The sequence below is a fragment of the Vigna angularis genome, chromosome 7 (genome assembly GCF_016808095.1).
Source record: "Vigna angularis cultivar LongXiaoDou No.4 chromosome 7, ASM1680809v1, whole genome shotgun sequence".
In the NCBI taxonomy this organism is placed as follows: domain Eukaryota; kingdom Viridiplantae; phylum Streptophyta; class Magnoliopsida; order Fabales; family Fabaceae; genus Vigna; species Vigna angularis.
The window spans coordinates 18,729,359-18,744,722 of record NC_068976.1 but is presented as its reverse complement, the minus strand read 5'-3'; the positions used below and the strand labels follow the sequence as shown (position 1 = coordinate 18,744,722).

General features: G+C 34.1%; 3 protein-coding genes across 5 annotated transcripts; 2 read left to right on the top strand and 1 right to left on the bottom strand.

The window, feature by feature from the left end:
- The first annotated feature begins 4,077 nt into the window (after nucleotides 1-4,077).
- LOC108336480 (probable disease resistance protein At4g27220) lies at nucleotides 4,078-5,691 on the top strand. Its single transcript, XM_052880240.1, has 2 exons — nucleotides 4,078-4,120; nucleotides 4,209-5,691. Exon 2 carries the CDS (start codon nucleotides 4,234-4,236, stop codon nucleotides 5,689-5,691), a length of 1,458 nt encoding a protein of 485 aa, XP_052736200.1. The 5' UTR covers nucleotides 4,078-4,120; nucleotides 4,209-4,233.
- A 234-nt stretch (nucleotides 5,692-5,925) lies between these two features.
- LOC108337448 (uncharacterized) lies at nucleotides 5,926-11,757 on the top strand. 2 transcript variants are annotated; one of them, XR_008250448.1, is made up of 7 exons: nucleotides 5,926-6,493; nucleotides 7,899-8,879; nucleotides 9,320-9,432; nucleotides 9,663-10,227; nucleotides 10,356-10,436; nucleotides 10,627-10,930; nucleotides 11,098-11,757. XR_008250448.1 is itself a non-coding variant. In XM_052880239.1 (4 exons), the coding sequence occupies exons 1-4, from the start codon at nucleotides 9,985-9,987 to the stop codon at nucleotides 11,493-11,495; spliced, it is 1,026 nt and encodes a 341-aa protein (XP_052736199.1). In that variant the 5' UTR covers nucleotides 9,909-9,984; the 3' UTR covers nucleotides 11,496-11,752. The 2 variants fall into 2 exon arrangements, 1 of the variants encoding a protein (XP_052736199.1); XM_052880239.1 differs by lacking the exons at nucleotides 5,926-6,493; nucleotides 7,899-8,879; nucleotides 9,320-9,432 and having other exon boundaries at nucleotides 9,909-10,227; nucleotides 11,098-11,752.
- Nucleotides 11,758-13,756: 1,999 nt separating this feature from the next.
- On the bottom strand, nucleotides 13,757-15,126 carry LOC108337615 (uncharacterized). Of its 2 annotated transcripts, none has more exons than XM_017574175.2 (3): nucleotides 14,998-15,126; nucleotides 14,685-14,878; nucleotides 13,757-14,106 (listed from the first exon to the last, which is right to left on the bottom strand). In XM_017574175.2, exons 2-3 carry the CDS (start codon nucleotides 14,850-14,852, stop codon nucleotides 13,936-13,938), a joined length of 339 nt encoding a protein of 112 aa, XP_017429664.1. In that variant the 5' UTR covers nucleotides 14,853-14,878; nucleotides 14,998-15,126; the 3' UTR covers nucleotides 13,757-13,935. The 2 variants fall into 2 exon arrangements, with proteins under 2 accessions (XP_017429664.1, XP_017429665.1); XM_017574176.2 differs by having other exon boundaries at nucleotides 15,030-15,116.
- Between the last annotated feature and the right edge of the window lie 238 nt (nucleotides 15,127-15,364).

The window sequence follows — 15,364 nt, the reverse complement described above, 5'->3', positions numbered from 1 at the left end:
CTGAATGAAGAATCCAGAAGGAAAGAAAGGGGATCGAGTAGTCACTCAGAAGCCAATGTTGTTGAGAATAGAGGAAGGAGTGAAAACAGAAGCAAAGGAAAACGTGAAAAGTCACGAGGAAGATTCAAGTCTCGTTCCAAAGGTCTGACATGCTTCTATTGTGGAAAAGATGGTCACAAGAAGCAAGAATGTAGATTCCTGAAAAGAGATCAGAAGAATGGAACTGTACACCCTGATGTGGTAGATCCCAAAAAGAAGTTGGAGGAAAAGACCACAACAGCGGTGGTATCAAATGATGAGAATGTGTTCCTTATCACTGAGGTAAACTATCTAAATATTGCTTTTGATGATTGCACTTGGATAGTAGATACCGGAGCATCTTTCCATGTTACTCCTCATGAGGGATTCTTCTCATCCTATCAAAAAGGAGATTTTGGAACAGTGAAGATGGGTAATCATGTCACAAGCAAAATTGTGGGCATAGGAGAAGTGACTTTGACGACAGAAAATGGAAACAAACTTGTGCTGAAGGAGGTAAGACATGTACCAGAGATACGTCTAAACCTTATCTCAGTCGGTAAGCTAGATGATGCTGGAATGAACAACCAGTTCAGCGATGGAAAATGGAAACTTAGCCGAGGAAGCATGATTGTTGCTCGAGACAAGAAGGAAGGCTCCTTGTACTGCATGCAAGGAAAAATATACAAAGGAGAGACGAATGTTGCTCAAGAAGAAAGTAAGGAGTTGTGGCACAAAAGACTGGGCCACATGAGCGAGAAAGGATTAGAGATCCTTGCGAAAGATCATCTCCAGAGTATAAAAGGACAACCACTTGAATTATGTGAAGACTGCCTAGCAGGTAAGCAGCGTAGAGTGTCCTTCCGTAGATCTGAAAGTGGAAGAAGAAAAGAGCATATTTTGGATCTTGTACACTCAGATGTTTGTTCAACATCTGAAAAATCCCTTGGTGGTGCTCAATATTTTGTTACCTTCATTGATGACCACTCCAGAAAATTGTGGGTCTATCCATTGAAGAGAAAAGATGAAGTTCTACGAATCTTCAAGGAGTTTCACGCCTCAGTTGAACGTGAAACTGGTAGAAAGTTGAAATGTCTGAGAAGCGATAATGGTGGAGAGTATAGAGGTCTGTTCGAGCACTATTGCAAGACTCATGGGATCAAACATGAGAAAGTACCTCCCAAGACACCTCAGATGAATGGTGTAGCTGAAAGATTCAACAGAACGATTGCTGAGAAGGTCAGGAGCATGTTGTCTCATGCAAAACTTCCCAAGACATTCTGGGGGGAGGCAGTGCTAACAGCAACTCAATTGATCAACTTATCACCATCAAGACCATTGAATGGTAAGATCCCAGAAGAAGTATGGTCTGGTAAAAAGGCCTCATATCGCAACTTGAGAGTCTTCGGATGTAAGGCAGCAGTTCACATTCCGAAAGATGAAAGAGCAAAGCTCGATGCTAAAGCGAAAGAGTGCATATACCTTGGTTCTCCAAGAGATGAATTTGGTTTCAGATTATGGGATCCTGCAAACAGAAAGATTGTTCGAAGCAGAGATGTGGTGTTCTTTGAAGATCAGACAATCCAAGACATCAAGAAAGTTGAGAAACCAACACTTAAGCTGATAAGTGATCAAAGCCCTATTGTGATGAACAACTCAGGGGGAGAGACTCATCAAGCTGAGCCAAATCAGGAGTTACAACTTGATGAGATGACTGAAGAAGCAGATCAACCTAATCTGACGGTGGAAGATCAAGCAATTGAGGATGCTCCACAAGAATCCCAATTGAGACGATCAACAAGGCAGAAACAACCGTCAAGAAGGTATTTTTCAGATGAATATGTTAATTTTACTGATGAAGGTGAACCTCAAAGCTTTGTAGAAGCAATGGAGACGGAAGACAAAGACAAATGGTTGCAAGCCATGGAAGAGGAGATGCAATCCTTAAAGGAAAATCAGACTTATGATTTGGTAGAATTACCAAAAGAAAGAAGAGCATTGCAGAACAAATGGGTGTTCAAGCTCAAGAATGAAGAGAACAACCTAAGCCCAAGGTACAAAGCACGAATTGTCGTGAAGGGGTGCAACCAGAAGAAAGGAATAGACTTCGACGAAATATTTTCACCAGTGGTGAAGATGACATCCATTAGAGCAATTCTCGGTCTGGCAGCAACACTAGACCTGGAGATTGAACAACTGGACGTCAAAACAGCATTCTTACATGGAGACTTAGAGGAAGAAATTTACATGAAGCAACCAGAGGGTTTTGAAGAACCAGGCAAAGAACACTTGGTGTGTCGTCTGAAGAAAAGCCTCTATGGTCTGAAGCAAGCTCCAAGACAATGGTACAAGAAATTCGATTCCTTCATGATCCAACATAATTTCAAGAAGACCTCCGCAGACCATTGCGTGTTTGTGAAGCATTATGAAAATGGTGAGTCCATCATACTTCTCTTGTATGTTGATGATATGTTGATTGTAGGGAAGGACAAAATTAAAATAGCTGCTCTCAAGAAGGCATTGAGCAAGTCTTTTGCCATGAAAGACCTGGGTGCAGTAAAGAAGATACTTGGAATGAAAATCTCCAGAGATCGTTCTAGAAGAATGCTATGGGTATCTCAAGAAGATTACATTGAGAAGATTCTCAAAAGGTTCAACATGCACAATGCCAAATCTGCTCGTGTTCCAATTGCTGGACATTTCAAACTTAGCAAGTCTCAATGTCCAAAGAATGAAGAAGAAAAGGAAGAAATGAACAAGGTACCCTACTCTTCTGCCGTGGGTAGCCTTATGTATGCAATGGTTTGTACAAGGCCAGATATTGGCTATGCTGTAGGAGTTGTGAGCAGATTCCTGTCGAATCCAGGAAAGGAGCATTGGGAAGCTGTTAAGTGGATACTGAGGTATCTAAGAGGATCTGCCAAAAGAAGCTTGTGTTTTGGCAATGGAGATCTAAAGTTAATCGGATATTCAGACTCAGACATGGCTGGAGATGTCGATTCAAGGAAGTCAACATCAGGTTATCTGATTACTTTTGTAGGGGGAGCTGTTTCTTGGCAGTCAAAACTACAGAAATGTGTGACATTGTCTACCGCTGAAGCAGAGTATGTAGCAGTGACTGAAGCCTCTAAAGAGATGCTATGGATGAAGAATTTCCTAAGTGAATTAGGACATAATCAAGACGATTATGTGGTCAACTGTGATAATCAAAGTACTATCCATCTAACCAAGAACCCCATGTTCCATTCACGCTCGAAGCATATCGACGTGCGGTATCACTGGATACGAGAAGCGCTGGATGAGAAGAAATTGAAGATAGAGAAAATCCATACAGACTTGAATTGGTCTGACATGATGACTAAATCAGTACCAACCAAGAAGGTTGAAGATTGTTGTCAAGGTGCTGGTGTCATGGTACCTTCCAACTAAGTTAAGATACGAAGACGGGATGGAAGACCCATTTTTGTTTTATGGGGGAGTTTTGTTGAATAAAACCCAAAATGGGACCCATCATTAAACTAAAATGATGGAAGCATTGTCTTGTGTCTGCCACCTCCACCAAAAGCACCACTCATTTGCTTAAAGTTCCGTGAATTGCTCCAAATTCACCAACTATGTTTCCTTCTTTTTCTCCCTTCATTCATTATAAATGAATGTAAAATGGGCAGCAGCAAAATATATATACACAGAGAAGCAAAGCCACTCAATTCAGAGTGAAGAAATCTGGCAGTGAGAGAAGGAGAAAACCACCGTGAGAGAAAGAAGTGAAGCCACGGTAGTGTGAGTAAAAAACAGAGAGAGTCTGTTTTGTGAGTGTGTAAAACTGAGAGTTTTGTGTACCATCCGAGAGGGTGAGATATTTACAGAGAAATCCTCAGAGAGTGAGAGAAAACACTGTAATCCTACTTTCATAGTGGAGATAATTTTCTGGACTAGGTCCCGTGGTTTTTTCCGAGAGGATTTTCCACGTTAAAATTTCCAGTGTTAATTTTCTCTTTCCCTACGCTTTCAATTTTTTACGCTTCCGCATAGTGCCCATTTTGGGGTTCATAGAGGAGGGAACAAATACCGCTGTTTCCCAACAAAAAGATCATTCAAGAAGGTAGACAATATATAGAACTTCAACACATTGCCTCAATTCCTTCAAACACTTTTGATATTCTCACAGAAAAAAGTATTAATTTTGACAGTAGAAAATCTGCTTTTGATCAACTAATGGAAGCATTGAAAGATGATGGGGTTGCGATGATTGGATTGTACGGAATGGGGGGTTGTGGTAAAACCACATTAGCAATGGAAGTTAAGAAGATAGCAGACGCTGAGCATCTTTTTGACAAAGTTATTTTTGCTCCTGTGTCTAGTACGGTAGAAGTTTCCACTATTCAAGACAAAATTGCAAGTTCATTGCAGTATAAATTTCCAGAAGATAAACAAATGGAAAGATCTCAACGGTTGTGCATGATACTAATGCAGGAGAAAAAAATTCTTATCATTGTGGATGATGTGTGGGAAAAACTTGATTTTGGTCGCATAGGGATTCCCTCCTCTGAATACCATAAAGGCTGCAAGATTCTCATTACCACTAGATCTGAAGATGTTTGTATTTCAATGAATTGTCAAAAAAATATTTATCTACCCATCTTAACTGATGAAGAAGCATGGACTCTCTTCCAAAACAAAGCACTGATATCTAAAGACACTCCTGAAAATATCAAGCATTTGGGAATATCAATATCAAATGAATGTAAAGGATTGCCTGTTGCCATTGTAGCTGTTGCTAGTAGCTTGAAGGGAAAACAAGAGGCGATATGGCGTTATGCGTTGAATAAATTGAAAAGTTCTAAGCCGATCAATATTGCAAAAGGTTTGCGAGATCCCTATAAGTGTCTGCAGTTGAGCTACGATAATCTAGATACTGAAGAAGCTAGATCACTTTTCCTATTGTGTTCTGTATTCCCCGAAGATTATGAGATTACACTGGAATGTTTAATAAGATGTGCAATAGGGTTAGGTGTGGCTGGAGAAGTTGAAACATATGAAGCGGCAAGGGCTGAAGTGACTGAAGCCAAAATCAAGCTTGTAAGTTCTTGTTTATTGTTGGAGGCGGATGATGAATGTGTCAAAATGCATGACTTGGTTCGTGATGTAGCCCATTGGATAGCAAAGAATGAAAATAAGATCATCAAGTGTGAAGTGGAAAAGGATGTAAGTTTGGAGCAAGGTTCGATAAGATATCTATGGTGTGTGAAATTTCCAGATGATGTGGATTGTTCCAATCTTGAATTTTTAACTATACAAACAAAATCAGAAGTATCTGATGGAATTTTTGAAAGAATGGGAAAACTTAGAGTTTTGATTATTACCAATAAAAACGACGATCGGTTGCAGTTGTCAACAACGTCTTTCAAATCATTAACAAATCTCCATTGTCTGATCCTTCAAAATTGGAATTTGAGAGACATTTCATTTGTGAGAGATATGAAGAAACTGCAAAGTCTTTCATTTCATCGTTGTTCATTGCCTTCATTCCTTGACTTGCAAACTGATGTTGCACTCAGAACACTTACAAACTTGAAGTTGTTAGAGTTTAAAATTTGTGACATTGAAAGCAATATTTTTGAAGAGATCAAAAGAATCCCATTTCTAGAAGAATTGTATATTTTTAAAGACTAGTGGAATGATCGAAAGGAAGAAAGTGTTAAATTCTCTAACTCATTTAGTGTCCCCCAAAAGCTGCAAAGGTATGAAATTATATTAGGATATGATACTGATAGATTTCGAGAGTTTTCCTCTTCTGAGAGAACTTTAGGAATTGATTATTTTGACATATCAAATGAGGTTATTAAAGGTTTGGCCAAAAAAGCAAAAGTGCTATTTGTAGAAAATATTAAGAGAGATGCAAAAAATATGATGCCTGATATATTTGAAATTGAAGAAGGTATGAATGAGTTGGAAGAACTCAAGATAGGTTATTGTGAAGAAATAGAGTGTTTGGTTGACACTAGCAATTATTTGAATAAGATGGGAAATATTTTCTCCAAGTTACGTTATATGGAGATCACCGACATGAATCATCTAAAAACTTTATGGCATGGTTGTCTACCTGCCAACGGGTCTTTTGAAAAATTAGAGAAACATACAGTTGGTGATGACAAAACAAAGGAAAATGAAGATCAATTTACAATAGGGCATTCCATGCAATCCAAAATTTTCCAGAATCTTCAAAAAGTGAGAATATGTGGATGTGGAGAATTAAAACATGTATTCTCAGCCAATATCACAGGATATTTGACTCAGTTGAAAACACTTTCTATTGAAGAATGCGATATGTTAGAACAAATAATTGAGTCAGCAAACCATAAGGAAACAAATGAAATTGTTGAGGAAGATGAGCAGCATTTTGAATCTAACCAAGTCAAAGTTTCTCCTACAAGCATTTCAATTCCATCAGTATCTACTGTGAACAATAGCTCAGGTACCTTTCCCATATTACATTATAAGCATCTTATGTTGTTTTGCAAATTCAATTAAATTTACGCTCAAATAATTAAATAAATCCATTTGGAAACCACACGTTATGCATAAATATCTAATTCGTTTTTAAGAAAAAATCATATTGTAAAATATTTTTATTAAGGTGAATATTTTCAAAAAAATACAAAATTATAGATTCGCAGATGTTTTAGTATTCAACAGTTTGAAGTCAATAAAAGGATAAAAGTTTATTTAACTGTAAGAAAAATGAAAAAGCAACTAAGTTATTACAAAAAACCATTCACAATAACTATTATTCCTCTTATTCTTAAATTATATTTATTTTCTTATATTTTTTTTCATAATTGCAATAATCTCCTTATTAGATATATAATTATAATATTTTAAAAAACTGACAATATAATATTTTTAAGAATATTAATATGCTGACATCCATATTCTTTACACTCTCACTCAAAACTCAAATAAATTAATATTTTATTAAAATATAAAGTGTAATTAAAAAATAAATATGTAGAATGTATGTTATATATGAATTGTGGTGTAAAAAACTTTTTTTTTCCTTAATAAATGAAAGGTTTATGTAGAATCTAGAAAACGTATATTATTATATATAAAAAAATATAGTTTGACATGTATAAAGTTTTTAAATTCATTTAATATTATTTTTTCTTTTCTTTACTTTTTCTTTTAAAATATAAAAAATTACTTTTTATGATCATTTTATTTTTATAATATATATCACATAAATGTAAATATATATCACAAATATAAATATGTGTCACTCTATTATTATTTTGAAAAATAAAAATATAAGTATAATTTATTAAAAAAGTATAGTTAACATTAAATAGTTTACTCTAGTTATTAAGTGAAAAAATTCCTACATGGAGAGGAGAAACTTTTTGTTAAAACAGAATACAAATATAATAAAACATGAAAAAGAAATCACTAAATTCAACTTTTGAAACCGTTTAAATTTTTGAAGTCATTCTTTCTATTAAACTCCAGAAATAACATATATATATATATATATATATATATATATATATATATATATATATATATATAATCTTACGAATAAAATAAACCACAAATAGGATCTTTACATGTGAAAAAAGGTTCGAGATAGGAACTAAAATTAAGATGAAGTTTGTGTAAATATAGAGATTAGAAAAAGTAATTAAATCTGAAATTATTAAAAGAAAAAAGATGGTGAAAATGTGAAGTAGGCAAAATAAAATTGTATGGGATAATTATTTTTTATCATTATGAGTTGATTATTGGATGTTTGAGTTTGTGGTTTTAGTTCATCTAGATCAATGTATTGAAAATAAGAATGGATTCTTAATTTATTAACATTTTTATTTATAATTGATTTTCAGGATCGTTTTCTCTATCTAGCCTGACATATCTTCAGATATATTCATGTTCAATGTTGGACTCATTGTTTACGACGTCTGTAGCTAAGACCTTGACTTCATTAGAAGAATTAAGGATATTTGATTGTTATGGTTTGAAGCATATAGTAACTCCTGCAATAGTCAAAAGAAATAAAAGGGAAAACATGGTTGAATATGAACATGAATTTAAAAGTCATCTTTCAATGTTCTCAAGTTTGAAAAGGGTAAATATTTGTAGATGTGACTCATTGCAAGATATATTCGTAATGCCTTTTGTTGGGGGCATAGTGAATATTCAGAACCATTTTCCCACTCATCAAACTCTAAGGATGAGCAATGCCAACAATGGAGACTGGATGATGGGACAACAAGTCAGTTTAAAGTTAGAATTTTTGTACTTGGCAAATCTACCTGAAATGAGTCATATTTGGGTGGCTACCAACAACTCATTTACCCTCCAACATCTCAACTCATTAACAGTAAGAGGGTGTGAAAAATTAGAAGTAATATTTCCTCAGTCTATGTTGAGATCCCTACCAGAGTTAAATTATCTGGAAGTAAGTGAATGCAAGGAATTAAGACAGATAATTGAAGAGGATTTGGAGGATAAAAGGTTTATTCAACCATGCTTCCCCAAACTAGAATCATTGTTTATTCAACAATGCCATAAGTTGAAATGTTTCACCTCTGTATTTTCCCCCAATGATCTTTCCAACTTGAAGATTCTAATAATAAAGGAAGCCACTGAACTACAAGAGTTTATTGCATGCAAATACGATGAGACTGGGAAGACCAAAGTTCAACTTCCACAACTGAAACTTATATTATTTATGCATCTTTTAAATTTTCAACAAGAGAGTATATTTTTAAATGTGAAGCATCGCATTATTCGCAATTGTCCAAAACTCTCTTTGACTTCAACAACTCCACCTCAGGAGCTCCAACAAAATCTTCGTTTGGAAGGTAAATACTATGAAATGGACATGTTGTTGCAAACATTACATATTACGATTAAAGCTTTATATATAAACGACTAATGGTGATTTCGCTAAATGTGTAGCTGTGAAATCTGAAATCTTCAGCCAACATCTTTATTTGCTTATAGAATTAGAGCACAACTACATTTCAAATAACTACCCTTAATAACCAAATGATTTATGTTTCTTTCTTTCACCTAAAGAAAATACGAACAAATTACATGTTTCATTCAAATTTTGAACCAAACATTTGTACAAATAATCACTTGTATTTATAATTGTGTGCATGTTATTTTCTTTTCCATTTAATTATTTTTAGTTGTGACGATATAATGATCATTCATGGAATGTTGAGGGTGCGTTGATTTCTGTGTTTGCTTTGTTTCATTGTTAAACGAAGTCCTTAACTATATGCTTGAACTACAGCTTGGGAAAATTATAGAATTCCTGACTGGCGAATTTGGTCACTGGTGGAGGACATAAAGAAATTAGATAAAGTTTCTAGGAGCAACAATTCTACTGAGTTGCCTTCTTTACAGGTCAGAACCCGCCAACCTATTCAAGTTAACCAAGTGAAATTCAATATCATAATAATAATAATGACATTAAACTTTAGTATATACCACTAATTGCTTGAATAAAATTCGACAAATTTTACTGAGACTCAATTCATTATTTGAAAAACAGTCTTTTCATTTATAGCTATTATTATTCTAAAAGAACTGACTTATTGAGATGCTCCTTTTCTATATACTTTATCGTTTATTAGATCAATGAAAAATCAGATAAGAACGTCACTGAGAAAGATTATCGTTCAGAGGAAGTGGCTCCTGCAACTTCAATAAATGCAGAGGTGGATGGAAAATCTAATCGTGAAACATATTCCCAGGAAAGTAACGTTACACAAACTAAATATTCTCATTTTTTAAAAAAATTTACAAAAAATGAATGGTTGATTTATATACTACAACAACTCAAGGAAATAAATTAGTATGGAGGCTATCAATCGCAAAAAGTAGTCCTAACTTTTTACGATCAATTGTTTTCGGCAGGATTTGGATCCTACGCCAAAAAACACTTCTCCCCTCCAAATGAACCGTGAAGATCCATCTATATCTCAAATTAAACCATTTTCTTCACAAGTCAATGATAACAATCAATCTATGTTGGAGAGCAAAGTTGAAATGGTGGGTCAACATAACAAAATTGAAACCAAAACACAAGAGTCGGAAATAGAAGAGTTCCAAAAAATAGACAGAAAAAGTGAAATGACATCTGACCCAGAAGCTATGGAGCAGAACTTTCCAGACATTTCATCTCCAAACATGAATGAGGTATTTGCATATTTTCTTTTAATCTTCTGAAAATGATACATTATTCAACTACATGATGGAAGAAATTAAAACAACCACAACCAAACTTTACTTACTAATCAATCGACATAACTTTTGGCGTTGTAAAGCGTACTGATGAAATAGAGACAGACAACTTGGGAAAAACTACGACATCAGATAAACCTGCAATACCAACTTCTGTTTCAGAGGTAAGAAGTTCGTCTCAAACTTGTATGGTAACTCCTTTGCATAAAATACTTGTACTTGTAAATATGGTAACCGTTAAAATTGGTCAAATTATTGTGGTACCAACACATGATATACATTATGAAACAAATGTTTTTAAAAGTTATAACTTTAAATATACACAAACATTACTTTTCCATTGGTGATGAATAGAATATTGAGGAAATAGGAAGAGAAAGGAGCAGAGGTGGAGCTGCAACAGAGGGAGCTACAATTAAAACCTTGCCAATTGGTGGAGATAACATTAGCTTGGTTAGTGGTGTTACTATTCACAACTCAAGCGGTGCAAATATACTTATACAAGATTCCCAGGTTGTTAAACAAGATAGTGAGATGAATGAAGACAAGACAGAAATAGCACCATATAAAAATATCAAAATCCAAGAAGGGTTGAACTTGTTGGATAAAACAGAGGGAATAGGAATTGTTTCCAATAATGACGTTGTGGTTACTCCAGGTTATTTCTCTTTTCTTCTCTTCTTTCCATCTTTTATATATATATATATATATATATATATATATATATATATATATATATATATATATATATATATATATATATATATATATATATATATATATATATATGTCACCTACTCCTCAAACTTTTTACAACTTCTACAGATACTCGTACAAGATTGGAAAAGTATAAGCACTTGGTTGATCTCAATGATTCACAAATTTGTTTGCTAGTGGAGGCGATAGAAGCATACCCTCATCTTTGGAATGCTTGTGAGAAGTTCACTGATCGCTTTCGAGCTTGGATGTTGAAAACATTGGCAGATATGTTGTTGTTCCTTCGAAGTGAAAGTGTTGGTAGTATTAATCGTGAGAGAGAAAGGGAGTTCCTTAAACTGTGTGATGAAGCTGTTCAACTTGGATTTGAGAGGTCTTGGGTTGATGAAATGCGTCAACGTGTTTTGGGAAGGGATCCTAAGTTGGACCATGCAAAGGTGCGAATCAATGAGCTTCTTAAGAGACATGATCATTTAACTTGGGAACTAGACAACATAAAGAAATAACTTAGGAGTCTTAATGACTTTCTTGATGCCCAAGCAAAATGTTTCGACTTTCTGTGATTTGAGATTTCTAGCCAAAACACTTTAGTTTTATCTGTTTTATGTTACTCCTTTGAATTAGATTTGGCATTATATGCAATTCTTTTAAGAATGAGTGTTATAGTTTCAGAATGTACTTTTATTTGCGACGAGAAGTTGTTTATGTTTCTGAATATTTAAGAAGTACAATAAATCAATATTTGTACAAGATTTCATCATTATTATGTTTTGCAGTATTCAATGATAACAACTATTTTGGTAGGGCCGATTTAGTACTTTCAATTGCTTGTATCGTTTCCATTTTTTTCTCCATTTGGTCTTCAAGGTCTTCCCTAGCTCCAAAACTGCTTGGATGGTATCTGGAGAAGGTATTATAATGCTAAAGTCATTAACTGATCGATCAGGAGAATATTAAATGCTATACAATGCATGTGTCTAAACAATCATACCTTAGACCTTAATTAGCATTAGTATTGGTTGATTTGTGATTATCATTGACTAAGTGTTAGTCTAATCTTTATTCTACAATCGGTCCGTCTGTCACTCAATCAAGTTGATCGATGAGAGTGATCAAGATCAACAAGAATAATCAATTTGGGTGATCGGCCAATGTGATTGGTCAAGATGATTGGCTAAGGTGATCGACCACATTGATCGACAAGAATGGTCAGTCGAAGAGTTATCAACTCAAGCATGATTTGAAGGTGAAATACAAGAGTTTCAAAAAATAGACAAAAAAAGTGAATAATGATTGAAGTAAATTTGCCCGTCATTTCTTCTCCAAACATGAGTGAGGTATTTATATATTTTATTTTAATCTTTTGAAAGATGATATATTAGTAAACTAAATACAGAGAAGGAAGAAAATGAAATACCTGTAATGAAACTTAACTTGGTAATCAATCAAGATAACTTTTGGCATTGTGAAGAGTGGTAATGAAATGTAGGCAAACAGTATTGGAAAAATTCCAACATAAGAGAAACTTGTAATACCAACTTTTGTTTGAGGTGAGAACTCCTTCTCAATCTTGTATGGTAACTCCCTCGCATAAAACACATTTGCTTTTAAATTTAAAAATTACTAGGATTGTTGTAAACAGATTTCCTGTGTAAACACTAATTCTTGTTATGCTTATTCAATATTTCAAATAAAAAATGGTACACGAAGAATCAACAAATGATATTGGTTTTCCATACCAGAGAAACAATGATAACCACTAAATTTGCTCAAATTATTATTGTACCAACACATTATGTTTATTATGAAACAACTACTTTTCCACGCTATAACTTCAAGATACATGAACATTTCTTTTTCATTTGTGATGCACAGAATATTGAGGAACTAGGAAGACAAAGGACCAAAGATGGACCTCCATCTCTTAAGACAAAGAACTTCCTTAAACTATGTGATAAAGTTGTTCAATTTGGATTTGAGAGGTCATGATGAAATGCGTCTTAAGAGATATGATCATTTAACTCAGAAACTAAGCAATATAAAAAATGAACTTTGAAGTCTTAATGACTTTGTTAATGCCCAAACAAAATGTGTTGACTTTTTGTGATTTGGAAGTTGTAACCAATCACTTTGGTTTTATATGTAATTTTTGTTTCTCCATAAACATACATTTGGTCTTATTTTTTATTTTTCTAAGAATGCAATGTTTTTTGGAGGGCAAAGCAAGATGTTTAAGCTTATTATGTCGCATTTAACGTCAACATTGTGTCGTTTTTTAAACTTTTTCATGTATGGTTTGATATATATTCCCCCTTATATTTTATCTATTTGCTTGAAACTAGATACAGTTCAATTCTTTCTTTTAATTTATGAAGCATTAAACCAGGTCAATTCTTTAAATAACTTAACTTCGTTTTACCAAAAAAAACGTATATTTTGTTAAATTAATTATCATTAAACCAAAATATTTTTCCAGTTTAAGATCATTTTTAAGAGAAATCTCCTCTTTAGACTCAGAAGACATACCTAAACTGTAAGGCTTGAAGATAGACAATTGCAATGAGTCATCACAAATCAGTGAAGATAAAGAACGTGAAAAGTGGTTCCAAACTGAGTTTGCTGTTGTTGGAAAAGTCGGTCTATAGTAGTATTTAGAGCTTCATGTCATGATCGACGTTAGATTGTCCACTCTGCCTATTAATAATTTAATGCCAGAAACACAAAATCTCAAAAACGAAAGAAAAAAGTTACCTTTAATCACAGATCCTTTCATAAACTAGTCCACACCTTCTTTCACTATTAAAAAGTTTACCGGATTATCAAATCAGTGCATTAGCTCTACAAAATTTCGAATCATAAAGTTTACCTATCATTCATTTTCTGGATATGACACGAAATTATTACTCTTGACATGATACAAATAAGCAACAAACTGATAATAAAGTTTCAAGAGGGGTTCTTAGGAGATGTGGTTGGCTTGGTAAACCAAGTGGTATAGAGAAACTGTTTATGAGCCCCAACGTGGTTGCAAACGAGACGAACCTTCTGCCTCTCTCTCATCCATCTCAGCATGATTTTCATGTGATTCTTGCTTGTCAAATCTTTCAATCCAACTTCCTAAAATCCAACATCTCAACATTATTTTCTTTCAATCAAGTTTATATCAAGAAAGTAAATTACAGTAACATCTCCAAAAGTTTCGACGCATAGCATGAAAATATCTTCTTTTGTCTATTCTTGCACAATCTTAATTATTCGAAAAACATCTTCCATCCATTATTTGTACATTACACTAGTCATTAAATGTTTAAAAAACATTATAATGTATCTCGGAAAACTTAACAAAAAAACTTAATTATACTTCTGGTCCTGAGTTGTTGCAATTGCACAATTTTAGAACCAAAAGATTATCAAATCTCAAGTTATCGCAAATGTGCAACCTCTCTCATGTTCTAATGGTGTCAACGGAGTATCTAAATATTGCAATTGCAATTGTGTCCATCGAATCCCAAACATTGTAATGGTAAGATTTTAGTTCTTCGATCAAATGTTACTTGTCGAAATAACATACAACAACTAACTTAAATCACACAATTGACTTAAATCACACAAAAGTGAAATTCAGTATTCAAAAAGTCATGTCTAATAGGATAATAAAAATGAACTTGAGGAAGGTGAAAGAGAAACCAAGGTACCTTGACGCGTTCCCAGGTGTTAGCAACGGTGATGGGACCATGCTCCTTGATGATATCGAATAGGGTTCTGGTGATCGTTTGCCTCTGCTCCGGCGGCGTTTTAACTGCCACGGGTCCCATCTTTGGCTTCGGCTTCTTCGCCAAAAATCTAATCGCCGTCCCAAACATTGCCTTCTTCAGTCCCAAACTCTATTCTGTAAAAGCAAACACAATATTTATGAATCAATCAACAAATCTTCCAATAATTACATCATTATACAACTCTGTTTCCATGAAAATGCGATCATAGCGTAGCAAGATTTCGAAACTATACAATGCTACGAAATCAAGATTTCGAAACGATACAATGCAAAGCTCGCTGTTGTCGTCGTCCACTGAGAGAAAAGAAAGAAAGACAGTGCAATCAATTTAGGGTGAACTGAATACTGAGCAAACATGCTGTGGGTGGAGACTTCAATTATGGGCCGCCTCTGTATGGGCCTACAAAATTGTGGATTTTGTTATTAGGCTGAACCATAATAAGGGAATAAGTGAAAGGCTTTTTCTTTCTGCACTTCTACAATTTTTATATGTACTCTATAACGTTTAAAATGACATTTTACCTTAAAATAAGGGTGACTACTAGATTACTTTCTTCTTTTTTTTAATTTTCAGAAAATAAAAATTCAAAACAACATTTT